The 19,085-nt window shown below is 33.5% G+C and overlaps 2 protein-coding genes across 3 annotated transcripts; both read right to left on the bottom strand.

Annotated features, from left to right (window-relative positions):
- Positions 1 to 543: 543 nt before the first annotated feature.
- On the bottom strand, positions 544 to 4,434 carry LOC111057187 (cuticle protein 7). The gene is made up of 2 exons (XM_022344627.2): positions 4,125 to 4,434; positions 544 to 1,523 (listed from the first exon to the last, which is right to left on the bottom strand). The coding sequence occupies exons 1-2, from the start codon at positions 4,137 to 4,139 to the stop codon at positions 1,047 to 1,049; spliced, it is 492 nt and encodes a 163-aa protein (XP_022200319.2). The 5' UTR covers positions 4,140 to 4,434; the 3' UTR covers positions 544 to 1,046.
- A 2,691-nt stretch (positions 4,435 to 7,125) lies between these two features.
- On the bottom strand, positions 7,126 to 12,616 carry LOC111057185 (cuticle protein 19.8). Of its 2 annotated transcripts, none has more exons than XM_039432384.1 (2): positions 12,574 to 12,616; positions 7,126 to 8,523 (listed from the first exon to the last, which is right to left on the bottom strand). In XM_039432384.1, the coding sequence occupies exons 1-2, from the start codon at positions 12,589 to 12,591 to the stop codon at positions 7,699 to 7,701; spliced, it is 843 nt and encodes a 280-aa protein (XP_039288318.1). In that variant the 5' UTR covers positions 12,592 to 12,616; the 3' UTR covers positions 7,126 to 7,698. The 2 variants fall into 2 exon arrangements, with proteins under 2 accessions (XP_039288318.1, XP_022200318.1); XM_022344626.2 differs by lacking the exon at positions 12,574 to 12,616 and adding an exon at positions 11,599 to 11,699.
- Between the last annotated feature and the right edge of the window lie 6,469 nt (positions 12,617 to 19,085).

Here is a 19,085-nt window from a genome sequence, read left to right as displayed (position 1 = left end):
CTTTTTTGAATTTCTATCTGTGCAACTCAACCTGAAAATGTATTTCCTATTCCATTCAAAATTAACGAGTACCCATTGAAGTGTTCCATAACAACCAGAAGTTGCCCAATCTTCCGTTGTTGAGAGGAAGCATTTTCCATTTAGGGGAAAGTGGAGAAAAAAGTTCATTGAAACAGATTATATTATCAATCTCATTCAGAAACAAATCATTCCTATCGAACAATCAAAGTTATTCCTTTCAAAGTTTGGAATTTTCTAATTAATTGTGATTGATTTAATTTAGAAGTATTTTTTCAATTTAAAAATGATTTTTGTGTGTCTTGAATTGTAAATTGAGTGTGTAATTGATGAATGTTGAGTGACACATAACCTAGCTACATTTGGACTGTTGTATAAATTAGAATTGGAACCGTTTTGGGCTTATAAGCCTGTGGTACTTTTCTGTAAGTTGTGTAATTCTGAATGATTAAATGAATAAATAAATAAATGAACTATTCTTCAACTGTGCAAATAAATGAGAGGTGAGTTAGAAAGAAACAAGTATTCCAATGATATTATTTTATTCAACGGCTTTCATCACAGTCAACAGGGAGAAATGGAGTCAAGTAACTCAGTTTATAATACAAAATTAACCACATCGTTTATCCATTTTAAAAATATACAGCTGAAAAACTAACAATAGAAAATCATCAAAACGGATGAGAATGATGTATCAAGTACCACTTATTGAAATCTTCATATTGATGTACTTGAGTAGCTTACAATGATGGTATTTCAAGTTGTTAATGATGGTGTGTTGTAGTGGTAATGTAATGTTTCGACTACTTTTTAAGATCTGACAAGCTGCATACAGATAGGTTTACACTGAATGCTTTTACCAAGCTTTGCTGATTGGAATGGACAGAGTATGTTTTTCCTGATGCAGCTCTCAGTGTCGAAACATTCTTATCACAACACACTCCAAGGATGTGATTATCTTCAGGTTACAATTTTCTTGGAACTTTTAGCGAGGGTGTTCGAGGTTGCGCGTGGGTTGATGTTGCGGTCTAGTAGAACCTGTTGTAGCCTGGGTAGGCGGCGTAGGGGTAGGCCGAGTAGGCATAGGGGTAGGTACCATGATGGTAGGGGTATGCAGCTGAAGTGTAGGGGTAAGCGGCTGCCGGGTATGCAGCTGCTGGGTATGCAGCGCGAGCGATGGCCGGGTAGGCAGCTGGAGCGACGGCAGCCTTCACGATAGGCTCGTTGGGTGGGGCAGCGCCGGGGATGGTCTTGACAACAGCGTTGAATCCTGTTCCTGGGGCAGCAGCGTAGGTGACCTGACGCAGAGAGCCGTCCGGCTGGATGAAGCTGTATTCGCCCTGGACAACTCCGGCCTGCTTCACCTCTGATTGGCTCTTGACGTCTCCGGTGATAGGGTCTGCCACCTGGTAGCCGAAGGCGTAGTCGCGGCTTGGCTCGGCCAGCGGTGCGGATAGGTACTGAGCGTGACCCAACACTGCTAGGGCGAGCACTACGACGCTGGTCTGTGTGCAACAAACAAACAAAACTTTTTATATTTGATTAAATCTAGGAACTTATTAAAACGTATTTCAGATATGAATCACTTTCAAATGTGAAACCAATGGCAACATTGGTGGAACATATATGTTTATTACTGGAGGTGATAGGAGTGATAGGTTACACATTCTAGGCGAAGTTGAGACAATAAGAGCCCCTCCCCTACATAACCCAAAAATAGATAGGGTGAGTTATAAGAGTAGTTATGAAATATACATTGACAAATTTCATGTCATAACAATAAATCCATCATTGAGTTCACCATGAATCACTATCAAATTATCATCCCACCTGATTGCTAAGCTATTTATTATTATTTAACTGCAAATTAGATAATATATCTTTTCTGTATAGGGCTACTTGTGATATAAATATAAAGAAATAAGAATCTCAGTACCCTTTTTTGAAATATTTTATCACTACATGTTTCGGACATTTATGTTTTATTTATCACTTGAAAATGGCATAAATGTCCGAAACATGTAGTGATAAAATATTTCAAAAAAGGGTACTGAGATTCTTATTTCTTTATATTTAGATAATATATGGTTGCAAACTGCAAATTCCCGTATTTTATTCACTGTGCACACAAGATTAAGATTCTTGACTCATTTTACTTACTTTCAGGCTACAAAAACAATGGGCAATTGACAATCATAATGTTAATACATAACAACAACACATACACCCTGGATCAAATAATTATCTCGTTCATTATTATGAATTAAAATATATTTAATTACAGAATTATAATAGTAGTAATAATAATAAGAAGAAGAATTCGAATATAAGAGGTGTTCAGATAAACACATTTATTATCAAAATTAGGTAGATAGACTGTTTTGGGATAATCCTGTTAACACCAATAGTCTACTTGATGTTGTGTTTGAGTGAATGAAATAAATGAAATGGAATTATGAATTGCTTATTGCAATTTAACAATCGACTCTAGAATCGTTATAATAGTCGAGAATAATTAACATAAAACCATAAAACATAAAACCAGGCTATTACCGTGGAATGTAACAATATGATAAATATTGGTCAGTTTCATTTATCAAGAATGCATAGCTCGTAGAGAGTAATCTAAAAAATACGCATTATTCATGCTTTATCGAATCATTCATTTATTGAAAAGGAAGGAGTTGAGAAATATTGATTGATAAGAACTCTATTCATTTAAAATAGTTCAGAACTGGGAGAAACAATCTTGATCCATTTTTAATTAGAATTGATACGGTGTTAACAATATTCCTTTGTTACTATAGTGACGGTGACTTTCAAAAGATTAATGAGGAAGAGTGCATAATGATTAATTATTCTCTGGTTTGAAATTTTTGACAGGAGGTTTCGTAATACAATCAATACTAATCAGACACTAAAAACTGATAAACATGAACCACTAGTGAATCATATTATTTAATAATTCGCAATCCTGTTTTTTTCTAACAATATAGGTTCCGGTACGCAATGCTACGATTGGTGGTGGATTTTAGAGCTGTTTTGAAGCTATTTGAGAGCAAGAAAGTGTTAGAGATTCAAAAAAATCAAAACTTTTTCGTCCCGAGAGGTGCCGGTAGGCCTACAGTCTACCGACGAGTACCATCGCTGAACCAGTACTGCTATTTCATATTATCTTATGACAGTCTTATTGATTATTTCTAAGGTTCAAGTTTCTGCATTGGAGGAAATATACAAAATTCCTCATGTATTAATGATGTAATATAAAATATAATATTGAATTCAGAAAATACATTTAATAAAATATTCCATCAATTGTAGGTGTATGAGTTGAATTTGTCAACAATGATATACAGTTTGTGTTTATAATGAATGTTTAATGTTCACCCGATGATTTTGTGAATAACATTTATTTGTTCACGGCAATAAAACCATTAAAAATTTTGTTATGAGTTTCATCTAACCGAGCTCATCAATTAAAGTACATTGCAATAATGCAAATTGAAATAATCCTACATAGCAATAGAAAAGGATATACAATTCTTGAAGAATTTGAGATTCTTTAAAGTTTTGAGAAATTCATAATCTCATTTGTAACTCACATTATCGGCAATACAGGAATTACTCCATGGGATTAATTGTTAATTGTGCATGAGACTTATTCATATTGAATGATCACAATAATCAAAACTATGTCAATAATAATCTATTAAAATGCGTTGAAATACTTCTGGAACTTGAATCGAGTCTTATATCCATCAAAAATTATTTTAATAAACAAGAATCATCAATAAAAAGATAGTATGAAGAGGTGTTCCAATTATTATTGCGATTTTGTTATCAAATTTACTTCCATTTGAGAGTTTATCAGTCAATAAATAATTAAGATATATTTATTTGGGTAATTCAAAATTGTATAAAAAATGACTTAGATCAAATAGGTACTGTGATCTGTATGTTGAAAAGGTAAGAATCGAATGATCAAAACCAGATATCAAGATTTATGCATTGGAGAGAATATTTCAATTAAATATTTCAACGTAACTGAAAACTGATTGTATAATTTACGAGAACATGTAGTTTCGAGAGAGTAGCCGAACCCTTACCTGGATGAAAGCCATTTCGGATAGATGGGTAGATGCCTCTTCTTAACTGAAGACTGCTTGCTCTGATTCGGTTTGCAACGCTATTTAAACCGATCGGATCTCGATTGTCCTTCAGGAAGGTCTCCTCTTAGTTGGCGACCCCACCCAAATCTAGAGCACTTCTTCATTGGACAAGATTCTCTGTCTTCTTTTTTCTTCTCTTCTTCAGACACAATGACTGTCGCACGATCCTGTTTTAATAACTCGCCTGTCCAAACTTATTAGTGTCAACTAATTGGAATTGAACATCCAGGAATCAAGATTCTGACTCGACAAGTTGCCAAGGTCCAAGGTGAAGGTGGAGTCCGGGACTCACACTTCAAAATGTCAAGTGTTATTAGTGGGGACAGAAAATATTAATTGACAATTTCTTCTTCAACTCTCATCTCACAAAACATTCATAATAATTATCTCCTCAGCTTACTTGTTGATTATCCAGATTACGAAATCTCCACATTTACAAAATAATGTGAATACTGTTTGTGTAGATTCGAATTCACATCGGATTTGAATAAAATATTTCGCTTTTTGTGCATAGGAAATCACATGGAAGTGATTTATTTGTAATTTTTCTATAATCAATTTTCTATCTTTTAACAATTTCTGCAATCCTGCCGGTCCATAAGCATTGTTCAAATAGGAAAGTTATAATGTTGTTGGATGTTGATTAGAATAGTCTAAATTCAATTTACTCTTGAACTTTCATTATTCTTGACTTTTTGTAGACTTTTTACATGGATTGAAAGGCCTTTATTAAATTCATTCGTTCATTGTAGCCTATTGCTCAGTTTTTAAACACAAACGAACGTATAATAGTTCAGTGAAATTGTCGTTTTTCAGGAAACAGCCCCGAAAGAATTTTTCTCGACGGTTCTATATGTATTTTGGGGCGCTAAATTGGAATCTGAAATTTTCTGACACGCCAGAGTGCGGCTTCACCCCCAAAACCCCCAAAAACCCCTAAAATCTCGGACTTTTTTTAATTTTTCCATTTAATCTCGAAAACTTCGAGTTTTTGGAGAAAAATTATCCTCTTCAAAATGAAAGATAATAAACTTTTCAATAAATTGAATGTTCGCCTAGAATTCTACCATTGATTATGGTTCCGGAACTACGAATTTCCAAAAAAGGGGTACTTTTTTAAGGGGTTTTCAAAATAATGCGAGTCTACCACTTGTACCCTATAAAAATTGGATATTTTTCTAGTATAGATAAAAAACTACACATCACGTGAAAGAACAATTAATTTTGAACAGGGTTCCTGACGAGTTTTCGAATAAAGTAGTGGGGGAGAGGGAATACACCCAAAAATAGAAAATCATGTCCCACAGCCAAAATACAAATTTTTCATTATAATACCTTTTCAAGGCCTTCCTAACAAAAATAAAATGAAATCATCTCACGAGGGTTATTTTATATGAGAATCACCCGTTAGAAACATTCAATTTTAGTATTTGCTAATTTGCTAGTGGTGGGGGGGGGGTACGTCATAAGGATACGTCAAGATCAAAACTCTAAACACTTATTACTATTGAAAGAATGATCAGATCTCCTCGTACCACAGATCATTCTTCTCAGTTCGTCAAGGCGGTTCAAAAACATGTATCATAGCTGAAATTTGTATTCTGAATCATGTATCATAGCATGATATTCTCCTCATTTTCACAGTATCGACAGCGATAATAAACAATCATGCAAGATGGATTTAAGGCAACGCAGCTTATAGAGCAAATAATTTTCTTCCATTTGAGACCATTCGCAACTTTCTATCATGTACCTTACTCGTTTTAGAGACTCTTGAATAACAGTAATATCGCAGAAAAAATGATAAAATGAAAATAATTATTTTTCAATTAGCTGTAACTTTTAAACTTGTATTGAAATCAGAAAAACGATTTATGGGAGCGAAAAGAGGAAAAAATTCTCCACAACCTTGACTACTTCTTGTACTTGTAAGTGTTTCACAAGATACGCAACATTGAATATGCGAAACATTTGTGATACGTTAATCATTTTCACAGTCTCGCATATTCAAAGTTGCGTATCTTGTGAAACACTTACAAGTACAAGAAGTAGTCAAGGTTGTGGAGAATTTTTTCCTCTTTTCGCTCCCATAAATCGTTTTTCTGATTTCAATACAAGTTTAAAAGTTACAGCCAATTGGAAAATGATTATTTTCATTTTCTAATTTTCTCTGCGATTTTTCTGTTGATGTGACTCATGTTCAAAATAGTATTGCGATCAGAGAAGGAATAACACATTATATTGAAGGAAGTTTTTCGAAACTTTGTAGCTTCGATCATCGTCTTTATTTGCCAAATCTCTAAATACATAATTCAAGACGATAACTCCTTTCTACATGAACTTCGAATCTTCGACTGAATCTAACAAAACAAAGTCATAAATGAGGAATAATATTGCCTACAATAAGCTATATGAATTCCTAGACATCTCAGAATTAGAAATTTGAGAAGCAAAGCTTCAAAAGGAAGAGTTTACTGAAAAGTAATGACTTGGCAGTAGTCGATTTGGAATTTGCAGTAATTGTGTCTTTGAGTCTCATCTTGGAACTACAAAAATCCACCCTCTCAACCCCAACAAATTCATCTGATTGTAATGGCTTATTTTTTAGAGTTCCATTCTATTGGCTATTCTCCAGAGCTACGATATATGGAGAGATGCTTGAGAAATGAAGAATGATGAGACTGGGGAATTATTTGTATAAAATTTTTGATTGGAAAGACACCATCCATTCTGTACCTTGTAGTATATGAGATAAATAAATATGATATTATTTCATCAAATGGATTAGAAAAATTCTGTTTCGTGATAGGAAAGCTCCATCTTACAGCTAACTCACATTTTCTTTTGTGAAAAAAATTAAATGGAAGTCTCAGATTACTGCTGAGACTGCTACATTTAAGAAGGTATTATCAGATTTGAAAAGTGAAAATTCAGATTATTTAGTGTTATATCCATTTAATATCACAATTATATCAATAGTTTATATACAAAAATAAGTGAGAGACAGTAGAAGAAAATATTAGTCTAATAGTGTATGATAATGAACGAAATAATATAAAGTATTCATGATGAACTTGATGGAGAAAACTGCTACTGGAGAAGTTCTAGCAGAATATTTTTCAAGAAGCTTTTGCGTGAAATGAGTTCCTTAACAGGATATCTAATATATAAGCTTCTCAACTCAATAACAGAATGAAGGCTAGAATGAACAATTTGTGAAATTATTCGCTTATTCAGTTTTTGTTTTTTCAAAGAAGAATTTTTAAGAGAAAATTTTAATACCAATTTCCCCAATTGAAAGAAAGTCATGGATTCCAATATAATTATTGGAATACAGAAACTTTTAGAAAGTATTGCACTTAGATATACATCATTATAATGATGTAGGAAGATATTAGTTCTTACATATTTCTATAGGGCAAAGATTACACATATACGTATTGAGAAGAGCTGGAGCTAAGATATTTCTTGTATACAATATTCTCACTTATAGTTTGGATTATAGTCTTATCTATTTCTTATGGTATGGCACTGGATAATTTGGCCTGGCATAGGGATAGGCTCCAGGATAGGCTCCACCATATCCAGCATAGGGGTAAGCACCAGGATAACCAGCTGTAGCATAGTTATTGTAGGGGTAACCAGTAGCAGCATAACCAGCGTATGCTCCTGGATAAGCGCCTGGGTATGCTCCTGGGTATGCTCCTGGTGCTCCAACCCCTGCGTAAGGGTAAGCAGGTACTCTGGGGTAGGCTGTTGCAGCTGGGTTGGCTAGGTAGGGGTTGACTGGTGGAACAACTGGTGCAACCGGAGGAATAACTGGCTTGACAGCAGCAGGAACAACTGGTGCTACAGGAGGTACTGCATAGGCGCCTGGTGCAACTCCTGCTACAGGAGATACCGCATAGGCGCCTGGTCCCTTGATGAGCGAAGCTGGAGCAACTGGAACCCCTGAGGGACCCAGAGGACCATTGGGAGGAGCTACGCCTGGTGTGGTCTTAACAACAGCATTGAAGCCGGCTTGAGGTGTTGAGGTGTAGGTCACTTCCCTCAGAGATCCATCAGGTTGGATCAGACTGTACCTTCCTTCCACAACATCCCCTCTGCGAATTTCCTGTTGATCCTTGGTGTCTCCTGTGACTGGATCTGCTACCTGGTAGTTGAAGGAGTAATCCGAACTGGGATCAGGATATCCTGGTGGAATGGGAGCGCCGGGAAGTCCTGGAGGAACTGGTGCTCCTGGTAATACTCCTGCTCCCGGTAATACTCCTGCTCCAGGAATTGCTGGGTATCCTGCTTGAACTGTCACCAGAGAGCACAGCAGGACTGAGAGACCCTGGAACAACCAAAGTGAGATGTTCGTATTGAATGTTTATGATCTTATTATTTGCTAGACTACTATAAATTATTATAGTGGCCAGCTTTATTAGTATACGAATTATAATGGAAACTCTGTTAATTTTCGGAATGATATTATATCTAATCATACAATCATACAGGTTGTGAACTCTGATTTGTATTAATATGTTGAAATCTAGATCGCTCTGTGAACTAATTGACAAACAAATTGAAAATTGAAACAATAGACTATTGATTCCAATTGTAATATATCCAATTTCTAAAATATGAATCACATTCAATAGGAATTACGATTGATAGTGAGATTATTCTTGGTATATGATAGGATTGGTAGTAGATTAGATAGATATGATATTGGTAGTCATCAATCATGGAAGAAAGTTACTGGTGAAGGGTTTCAAATTGTGTTTCCTCTAAAAACCTGGCACAAATAGTTAAGCTTTGAATAGATAATATATTTATCATAATCCTAATCACAGTTGAAATTTGAAATATAGACAACTGAAACTCATTGAAAAATTCTCACATTACAAATGATAGCATACAAAATAATTCAATTTGATTCAACATTAATTTTCATAATGATCCAATAATTGTCTCTTTTCTGTTTAGGGCTACTTGTAATATAAATAGAAATACAAATCTCAGTACCCTTTTTTCAATTATTTTATCACAACATGTTTCGGACATTCATGCCATTCGCAAGTCAAAATCTGACTGGATGATTTATAGTTAATTTGATAATCAATAGTCGAAATTTGACTTGAAAATGGCATGAATGTCCGAAAAATGTTTTGATAAAATAATTCAAAAAAGGGTACTGAGATTGATATTTCTATTTATATGATCCAATAATGTTTTGTCATTGTATTTTCCCTGATTAGATACTGAGAAATGAAAACAATATGTAACGTCGAAAAATGTGACTAACAGATTTCCGACTATATAGAAGGATCTGATAATTGTGAAAAGCTCGCTTTGAAAATTCATGGTGGAATCCAGGCTACATTGAGAGATAATTATTATTGTAATGAGGTTCCTCAAACTATCAACGTTATTTGAACTTTGGAAGAGGAAAAGAAAACTTATAAAATAATGTTGATGAGTATTAGGTGAGGATAAGAGAGTATTTAATCAATTAATTTGAAAAAATAGTCCAGTAGCTGAGTCTCAATTGCTCATAAAGTATATGACAAAAGTATGTGCTACAGCCTCAGGCTGTAGGCTGTACAGTTATCGTTCCAGCATATTTATAATTTAAATATTCTAGTGAAGAGGAGCAGAAATAGAAGAAGGATAGACGTGATAAAAATATCTTCCTTCTTCAATCCTCTTTCAATGATTATTTTTATTATCGGATGGGGATCATTGGCCAGATGACGAGGGACGAGAGTCAACGTCTCCAGTCGGCAGAGGATATAATTTACAGACTCGTCATTAAATCAAGTTCTATAGTTCATTCCCAAGCAGAGCAGTAAGGTAATTTGCGGCTCTCCTTTCCTTGACAAAATAATAACAGATCACGATTCTGTTACAATACTCTACTTGATAGTTATGTCATCAATATTTGGATCATCCGCATGCTCATTGACCTTTCAATATGAGAGCTTTCGTAGGCTAATAATAATTGATTGTTGAGTAGGGCTGTCTTATAAGTTGAGCTGAATTAAGTCAAAAGATTACGAGTAATAATGACAGTAATGTTACACGGTACACTAGTTTTCCTCACCAACACTATAAACAGTGGGTCAAGTCGAAGAGAATGTTTTGAATGTCTTGAATTCTTCCACAGTACTTTTGAATCTTGAAAAGATTGCGAAGAAAAGCAAAATATTACAATATCCTTTGAGTATACAATATTTCGAGAAGTATGCAAAGAAAGACACTACTGTATATACATTACCCTATAAGCTCAATAAAACATTTCATCCTTACAATTTGTTTAACTTGAAAGTTCACAAATGAAGATAAGGTAATAATTAGTCATGCATTATTCATCTATGTAGAATATCAATCCTTGATAAATTCACTTCAGCTCTCAATTTTTTATAGGAAAGTGACTGAATAATAATGAATAGTATTAGAATAGTCAGCGATAGACGTTATCGATCCAATTGGATCATCTCTTTTTGCTAGATAGGATTCAATAATTTACTGTGTGGAGTTTGTAGTTTATCAAATAGTTTTGTGCTGCAGGCTCAAAAGATTAGTTTCATAGAATTCCACTTCAATAATCCATTTCCTCAATCTTTCTCTCAACAATAATTCAAAAGAAATAAACATTCAAGTTTTGTGATTCCACAAATGAATCTCTTATTTGAAATATGAGGGTGTTGTTAGTGTGTGGGAGGGATCTTCCACTATTGTCCCTTTGTAAATGGGATTAAAATTTTCTTCAGATGACCAATGATTGAAAAATATGTTGAATGGTAGAGTTCAAGCGGGCACAATATTGTTTCCAATTGGACAACCTCGCAACCTTAACTATATTTTTTGCAGACTCAAGAAGATAAGAGGATATTTTTATTTTTAGTACGAGGATATTTTTGGAACTCATTTAAAAATTTTCTTCAAAAGCGAGTGTTTTACGTTTACATTTGTGAATGGAGAATTGATTTTTATGAACTGAAGGCTTCGAGTATAAAACCAATCATTGAGGTACTTGCAATTGGATTAATGAAACGAATACGTGATTGAGGAAAATGTTTGGTGACGTTATGGATAGCTAATTATTGTAGTGAGATTGGACTAAATCAACAACATAAAGGTGATTCAGACTTTAGACTTGTTCCAAGTTCAGTGAAACTTTCAAGTGTTTTAAATGAGATATTTTTTCAGTGATAATATTATCGAAATGCTCTATTCAAAAAAATCAAATCAGATGCTTACAATAAGAATTGGAGAATTTATAATACACAGAAAACTTCCAAGCCAATTACTATGGTTTCTCAGAGCCTACTTTTGGAAAAGTGTTTTTACTAGCATGAACCTGGAATCTTTGCGTTTGAATGAGTAAGATGATTATAAAAAAAATATTCACAAAAATTATTACCTTGTAAAAGATAGCCATTTCAACCAGAGCACTTGAGACGTATCCTTCGAAGATGAACTGTGTTAGTGTGTGACTACCGAAGGAGTCGTGGGTATTTGTAGTCGAGAGGATGTCGTCGAGGGGATAATTTCGGGAGTAAGGATGATCCCGGGAGGATGGGGGAAAGGTCGCTCAAGTTACGCATCCCCCCAAACTCCATTCACCTCCTAGTTTATCAGCTACCAATGAGCAAACCGCAATCCAAAACCTTATATCTATACAGAACACAATCTGTATACATCCTTGTTTATCAGGTAAGGATTGCTACCATTTAAAAATTTTCTTCAGATGACCAATGATTGAAAAATATGTTGAATGGTAGAGTTCAAGCGGGCACAATATTGTTTCCAATTGGACAACCTCGCAACTTAACTATATTTTTTGCAGACTCAAGAAGATAAGAGGATATTTTTATTTTTAGTACGAGGATATTTTTGGAACTCATTTAAAAATTTCTTCAAAAGCGAGTGTTTCACGTTTACATTTGTGAATGGAGAATTGATTTTTATGAACTGAAGGCTTCGAGTATAAAACCAATCATTGAGGTACTTGCAATTGGATTAATGAAACGAATACGTGATTGAGGAAAATGTTTGGTGACGTTATGGATAGCTAATTATTGTAGTGAGATTGGACTAAATCAACATAAAGGTGATTCAGACTTTAGACTTGTTCCAAGTTCAGTGAAACTTTCAAGTGTTTTAAATGAGATATTTTTTCAGTGATAATATTATCGAAATGCTCTATTCAAAAAAATCAAATCAGATGCTTACAATAAGAATTGGAGAATTTATAATACACAGAAAACTTCCAAGCCAATTACTATGGTTTCTCAGAGCCTACTTTTGGAAAAGTGTTTTTACTAGCATGAACCTGGAATCTTTGCGTTTGAATGAGTAAGATGATTATAAAAAAAATATTCACAAAAATTATTACCTTGTAAAAGATAGCCATTTCAACCAGAGCACTTGAGACGTATCCTTCGAAGATGAACTGTGTTAGTGTGTGACTACCGAAGGAGTCGTGGGTATTTGTAGTCGAGAGGATGTCGTCGAGGGGATAATTTCGGGAGTAAGGATGATCCCGGGAGGATGGGGGAAAGGTCGCTCAAGTTACGCATCCCCCCAAACTCCATTCACCTCCTAGTTTATCAGCTACCAATGAGCAAACCGCAATCCAAAACCTTATATCTATACAGAACACAATCTGTATACATCCTTGTTTATCAGGTAAGGATTGCTACCATTGAAGAAGCTGCAATAAAGTGATGTATACCTATGTACAGCACAAATAACATAAGCATATCTGAACATCACTTCTGTTATCTATAACTATATGTAACATTTAACTGTTGCGGTATGATTATATACACATCACATAGTCATATACATCACGTGTTTATCTGTAACAGTATGAAATCACATCATAATCGATATAGGCTACTTGAGCTTGAGCTTTGGCTTGCTGCACCATGCACAATGTATTGAGTTCCGTAATTGCTCTAAAATACTACTACTGATGCTGCTTGGATGAAAACTTGGTATACGTAACAGAAATTACTGTCTTGATAAGATCCAAGAGTCGCACAAGGTGATCTGACCTACTATACTGCCTTACTGATGTGTGATGCTCAAGTTGAGGTTGAATGACAGCTAGAGAGGTAGAGAGAATCCGAATTTGAATATGTTTTTTCAGTTGTTCCTATTTGAAACTCTCTCTATGGTCTATGACTATATAAGAGCCTTGAAATCATGGGTTCCCAGAATGGATATGGAATCGAAACATAACTTACTGGAAATCTTTGGAATATCCACCATTATCCATTATCCACTATTCACCAATTCATACAATGTATAATGCCAAATTCTAATCAGAGCTTAGTGTTCAGAACTATGATTTGAACACTAATTGATTGATTGATAAACTGATTTGACCACTGATTTAACTGAACTCAGTTCAGTGAACTACTCAGTAGATAGTTTCTAGAATTCCATCATATTATATTGGAATAAAACATAGATTCACTTGAGTAGTTAGTAGTTTATATTATTACAGAATCTAACTTCAAATCCCTAATTAATTCGTTGAACCATCAATAAAGTTGTGTTCCATTTGAATTCCAATGGGAAAATCACGATTCATGTGAGAGTTTGCTTGAAGAAAAACAGCTGCTTCTATCGATTGATGTTACAATGTTAGAATATCGACTACGTCATAAAACTTGAAACTTAAACCAATACCATGCGATTATTGGTAAACATATTTAGTGATTATTATAATTCCAAGCTTGCTCAGCTTTTACTGGCTGATACTACTACTAGTATATTTTTGAAGAGACCAGATTGTTGAACCGCACAATTCGATAAAAGAGAATCGATGTAATGTCATGTTGGGGATGAACGAACCTTTGTATATGAAATGCATTAGGAGAAAGAAACATTTTTCAAAGTTTTCAATGATAATTATCTTATCAGAGAGAATACTAAAATTAAACTCAAACATTAAAAATCACACAAATAATCATCAATGCGGCGAAGAACCATAGAGATGCTAGTATCCACTTTATAGATTTTGCAGATCTGTTATTATTCTGAGTGTCTGCGAACTCTCTAGAAACGTGATAATATGACAGTTAAAGATGGTGATAAATATGCGAGCTTCCGGAGTTAGGTGGACCACTCCTCGAGAAAAAGTTCCATGGTTCATAAGGGATATCTTATTCATTCTATATTTCAATAAGGGATAAGGGATATTTCATCCTTTTGAGTGATATATACATTTTCACGTACGATATTTTATCCAAAAAATTTCAATAACATTAACAAAAATACATTGTCCTCGAAGTATCATCAAAGATATGATGATTGACTGCAACACAATATCACTGTTCTTTCAACTTCACACTAATTATTATTACATGATTGCAAGTGCATGGATCCTTAAAGTCTAGTTCTTACAGTTCATTGTATCCAGAGACGAGAGACGATATCACTCCCTGATTGCAATATTTCAAATGCTGTTCTACTTTGGACTTTTTCTAGACAATTAGGAGCAGTTGATAGCATTACAACTACAAGTATAACAAGGACTTAATATTCCTCTTTGAGGTAATGTATGTTTTAATGACATCATCTCTGAGTATCAAAGCTACTCGAGAAAGAATAGAGTGCTTTATTTTCTTTCTTCAATGATTAATATTTTGTTGAGTAATTTTAACTGTGAAACTGTGTATTTGAAATTATTCAATGTGGACTTGAAATAAGATAGCACAGGACTGTGTCACGTGGTATTTTAGTACCATCAAATATTTTGAAATGAACCAGTGAATTTTAATAGAATTATAAAATGGAAAAGAAGTTAGACCTAGTCAAAGGATCAATCAACTTAAATCGAATATTGTTAGCGATAAAGAGTAATTGTATTATCTAAAATGATAAGAAAACATGTATAACTGTGATTCAACAACTAAGGAATCTATTGGCAAAATTAAAAGTTATAAAGCGGCTTACTTATTATTGGCGGATTATAAAAAATAAAAGTTTGCATGTACGTTGAGGTTAGAATTATTTGTTTACATTCTTAAAAGAATCAATCGATCTAGAATAAATCGATAATTATTTGAATCAATACTGAGCGAATCAGCTGATCGTTTGATCAACCAGTATAATAGGTTGAATTATAAAAATTTACTCACAAAAGATGTATTATATATATTAAGGAAGGTTGATGTATAGAAATACGGACAACTATTATTGCTGTATAAATATTTATTATAATCTAAAAAGCACGAAAATCCAGAGTAAACAAAACTCATATAAAAAACTAAATATATATTGTTTATTAACATCGTATATTGCGATTTATTTATGAAATTAATTTAAGATAAACACTCCATATATTTATATAAAAACTTTTTATTTAAATTCTTTCTATTATAAAGTTGAATAAGCCTTGATCCTGAGGCGACCAATTGTATTGAGTTTATTAAATTGAAGGCCAATCAGAAAGAAGCTTACAAAATTGTTCTAGGAAGAGATAAATTTTTCTGAAAACCTCTTTCTTCTGGCTTAAGATCTTGACCGGAGAGGATGCACATGGAGTTTAGGGTTCTTTCTTCCTTTAAAATTATCAAGCCAACCCCTTTTTTAAATGTGAAATATTTGTAATTAATGTCAAATTATCTGTGAACTCAGTGTTGTTAAAGAGTTCGTAATTGTAATCATTCCCTATAAATATATCTTTAATTTAGAAAGAAATCTATAAGAAATCTGGACCACGCGTTAGCCCAGCAGAGACGAAAGGAGCCTGCCTAATTAATTATTGGAAATAATTAATTCAATCCACGAGACCATCAAGAACGTCATTAATGTGAGTGATAAATCAAACGAGCTCGTTTTAGGCTTTCTACGTATAGTGGGGAAATTAATTAAAAGCGCTATTAAAATTAACTTAAATCCAATAAAAAGTCACAACGTGTTGAGTACTATCACATAGTTTGTAAGAACATTTTATAAATTTATTTGATATATGTAGGAAGCTTACTTCCATGCACGGCCTGAACTCATATAAAACCCTGAGATCTCATGTTTGAATATTAATTGGTTGATTATTATTTTTGCTAATTGAACAAAGTATATCATATCAAATCTATAGACCAAACAGGTTTTTATTTGTAGAATTTTGAATTGACTGGAAGTCTAAGCATCAGTATTAAATATAATATATTTATAAATTTTGAAACTCACTATTGTGAATACTAGCAAATCCTGTGATAATTGTTCAGATTTTAGAAAAGAATTTATTTAAAGAAAATTATAGATATAAGAAAATTTTATATATATTGAAAAATTATAGATATCGAATATTTTATATACACTGTTTTATGGGAATATATTTTGTGTTTTATGTCAGCATACAAAATCATAGAATTTTTTATTATATCCTAACTCATCTCGTGATATACAGTTTGAGCTGTTTTAGTACCAATAAATATTCAGCAGCACATAAAATTATTGAATCAATTAATATTGATCTTATTAAGAGCACTCAGTATTTATTATCCTTTGATGATAATCATTTCAGTCTGTCAGAACAAGTATATTGATAATTATATTAATAAGGTTCCAGTTATATCATATAAGGATCCAGAGAGCTTCAAGAACTGGCGTTGTAAGTTCTAAGGAATTTTAGAAGGATAAATTGGTGAACACCTGTATTCATGACAAGCGTTTTAAGGATCAACTAGAAAAACTATAGTTGGTCTTTATTATTCTTTATTGTGTGCATGGTTACTGATAATCAGTCATCAACTATTCTTTTGATTTCCTCATTGGTATTCTTCAAGAACTTCATAGAAGCAGCGGTAAGAATTAATAATCACTGGTCATTGAACCTTATGGTGATTAATTGTGTTTGGAAAATTCATGTATCTACCACTGAGCTAGAGCTGAGGTTTGAAACCAGTAATTTTGCGAGCCGGACGGCCTTAATTTCTTGTGAATTTATTCGCAAAAGAGGGAATTTAGCGACTGCTCTTATAAATCTCAAGAACATCGTATCAGCTGTAACAGATTTGCAATTTAGCACTTCACACAATGTCACCCAACCAGTGGGGCAAAGGTTTACACCATTTCACAACTGTCACCTATTGGGATTAGGGAATATCAAGGTGGGGGAAAAACGCACCATCTATTGATCGAGCTTGCCTATTTTGGAACCTTTCAAACTTTGCATGATACCTTGAGTCATAATTACATTAATGATTCACTTAACTTTAACTTTTCACTTTTCAGATACAGGACAATTTAATTATCGAATATAATTTTTAAGATTATACTCCACTCTTTCACATAGCTTCATAATTACTATCATACTTTTCAGCCTCACTCTGAAATTCAAAGATGTACAAATTTATTTATAGTTTGAAGCTATATTCCAGCATGTTGTATACCTACGATCATACAATTCTGGCATTACTTCTGTGTTTGGAATTGTACTGATCACATGCTCATTCTCTCAATGAATCGTATATATTCAGTATATCTTACATAAAAAATCAAGAATTTATCAATTCAAGCAGTATTTAATCTGCCCGAAAATCATGCTCATTGGTACTAGGAATAACTAGTTCAACAGTTAGCTTTTGACTAAAGTCAATGGAAATGATAAAAATAGTTTTACTAGGAATTACCGAAATAATGTTGTAAACTGAGCGTTCATTGGAATTATTTTTCTTATAATAATGTTTTTTTTTAAATTGTTGGAAAAATACTCTATACGATACTCACGTATTATTTATTATACGTCTTATAAGATATTCGAACGTATTATCAACCTTTATTGAAATTTACGAATCTGATTTTTTATTATTGTATGGGCTACCAACCTGTAAACCTTTATTAAAAATGAAATTATGGATGTATTGCCAATTGTACTTCAATTAACAAGGATTATAATATCTCATCTTTCTTATAATCTTTGAACTTCATTTGTATCAACTCACCTTTCAATGATACCTCATCTATATTCGACAATATACACGTACCTCTCACTAAACTCCTGAATAGCTCGATATTCAGCAATATAAATCGATGAAATTTAATTATCAATGCCAGAGCTCAGTGTGCTGCAGAATTTTTTAAGCTATTTTTGCAACAAGGGCCGACGTCTAAGCTCACCTCTCATCGCCCATTCCATCGACAATTTCGCCTTGACATTATCCAATTACGGAATTTGACATGCCATCCGATAAAATTTGTCTCAGTAATCTTCTTTATTTTTGCTCCCTTTCGGAATCGCACAATGACTATGATATTTGGAGAGTCAAATAATTCAGTCTGACATTTTGAGTGCCTCTTTTGATTAATTACTTCGAATCTACGATCTCCTTTATTCAATTTCAACCAATACCCAGTTTTCTTGCAAAAGCTACTAAATTCAAATGTGTCGTAGATCAACATTGATCGAGTTCTCCTTACAAAAATGAAATTGGACAATTTATTTTCCATAAGATATCAAATCAACAATTCAAAAATGCAACCCAAATGATTACGAGCAAGTAAAATTCGAAAAAAATCGAATGAAGCACTGACAAACACTATTTTTTCTCAATTCTTGTTTTACTAGTAGTTCTGTGAACAGTAGACCTCGCGCTTAGTGAGTTACATTGACCTGTTGTTTTGTTTTCTCAAAAATTAATAAATAATTTATCAATTAAAAATGTCTAGAAAAAATCCTAAATAAACATAGAGCTTTCTGTCCTATATCGTACCGTGACGTGTCGTCCCGGAATGTGAGTGTGAGCGCTGTTATCAGGTCTGGATGCAACTGTCTACAACGTTCATGGAAAGATACAATTTTCAAGATGTTCGATGTTTTTGAACGGGTAGTATTATAGTCAACTGTCTACTAACGTTAATGGAAAGATACATTTTCTTGATGTTCGATGT

The sequence above is a fragment of the Nilaparvata lugens genome, chromosome 7 (genome assembly GCF_014356525.2).
Source record: "Nilaparvata lugens isolate BPH chromosome 7, ASM1435652v1, whole genome shotgun sequence".
NCBI lineage: Eukaryota > Metazoa > Arthropoda > Insecta > Hemiptera > Delphacidae > Nilaparvata > Nilaparvata lugens.
The sequence above is the reverse complement of the archived record's forward strand: the minus strand, read 5'-3'. Positions and strand labels throughout refer to the sequence as shown.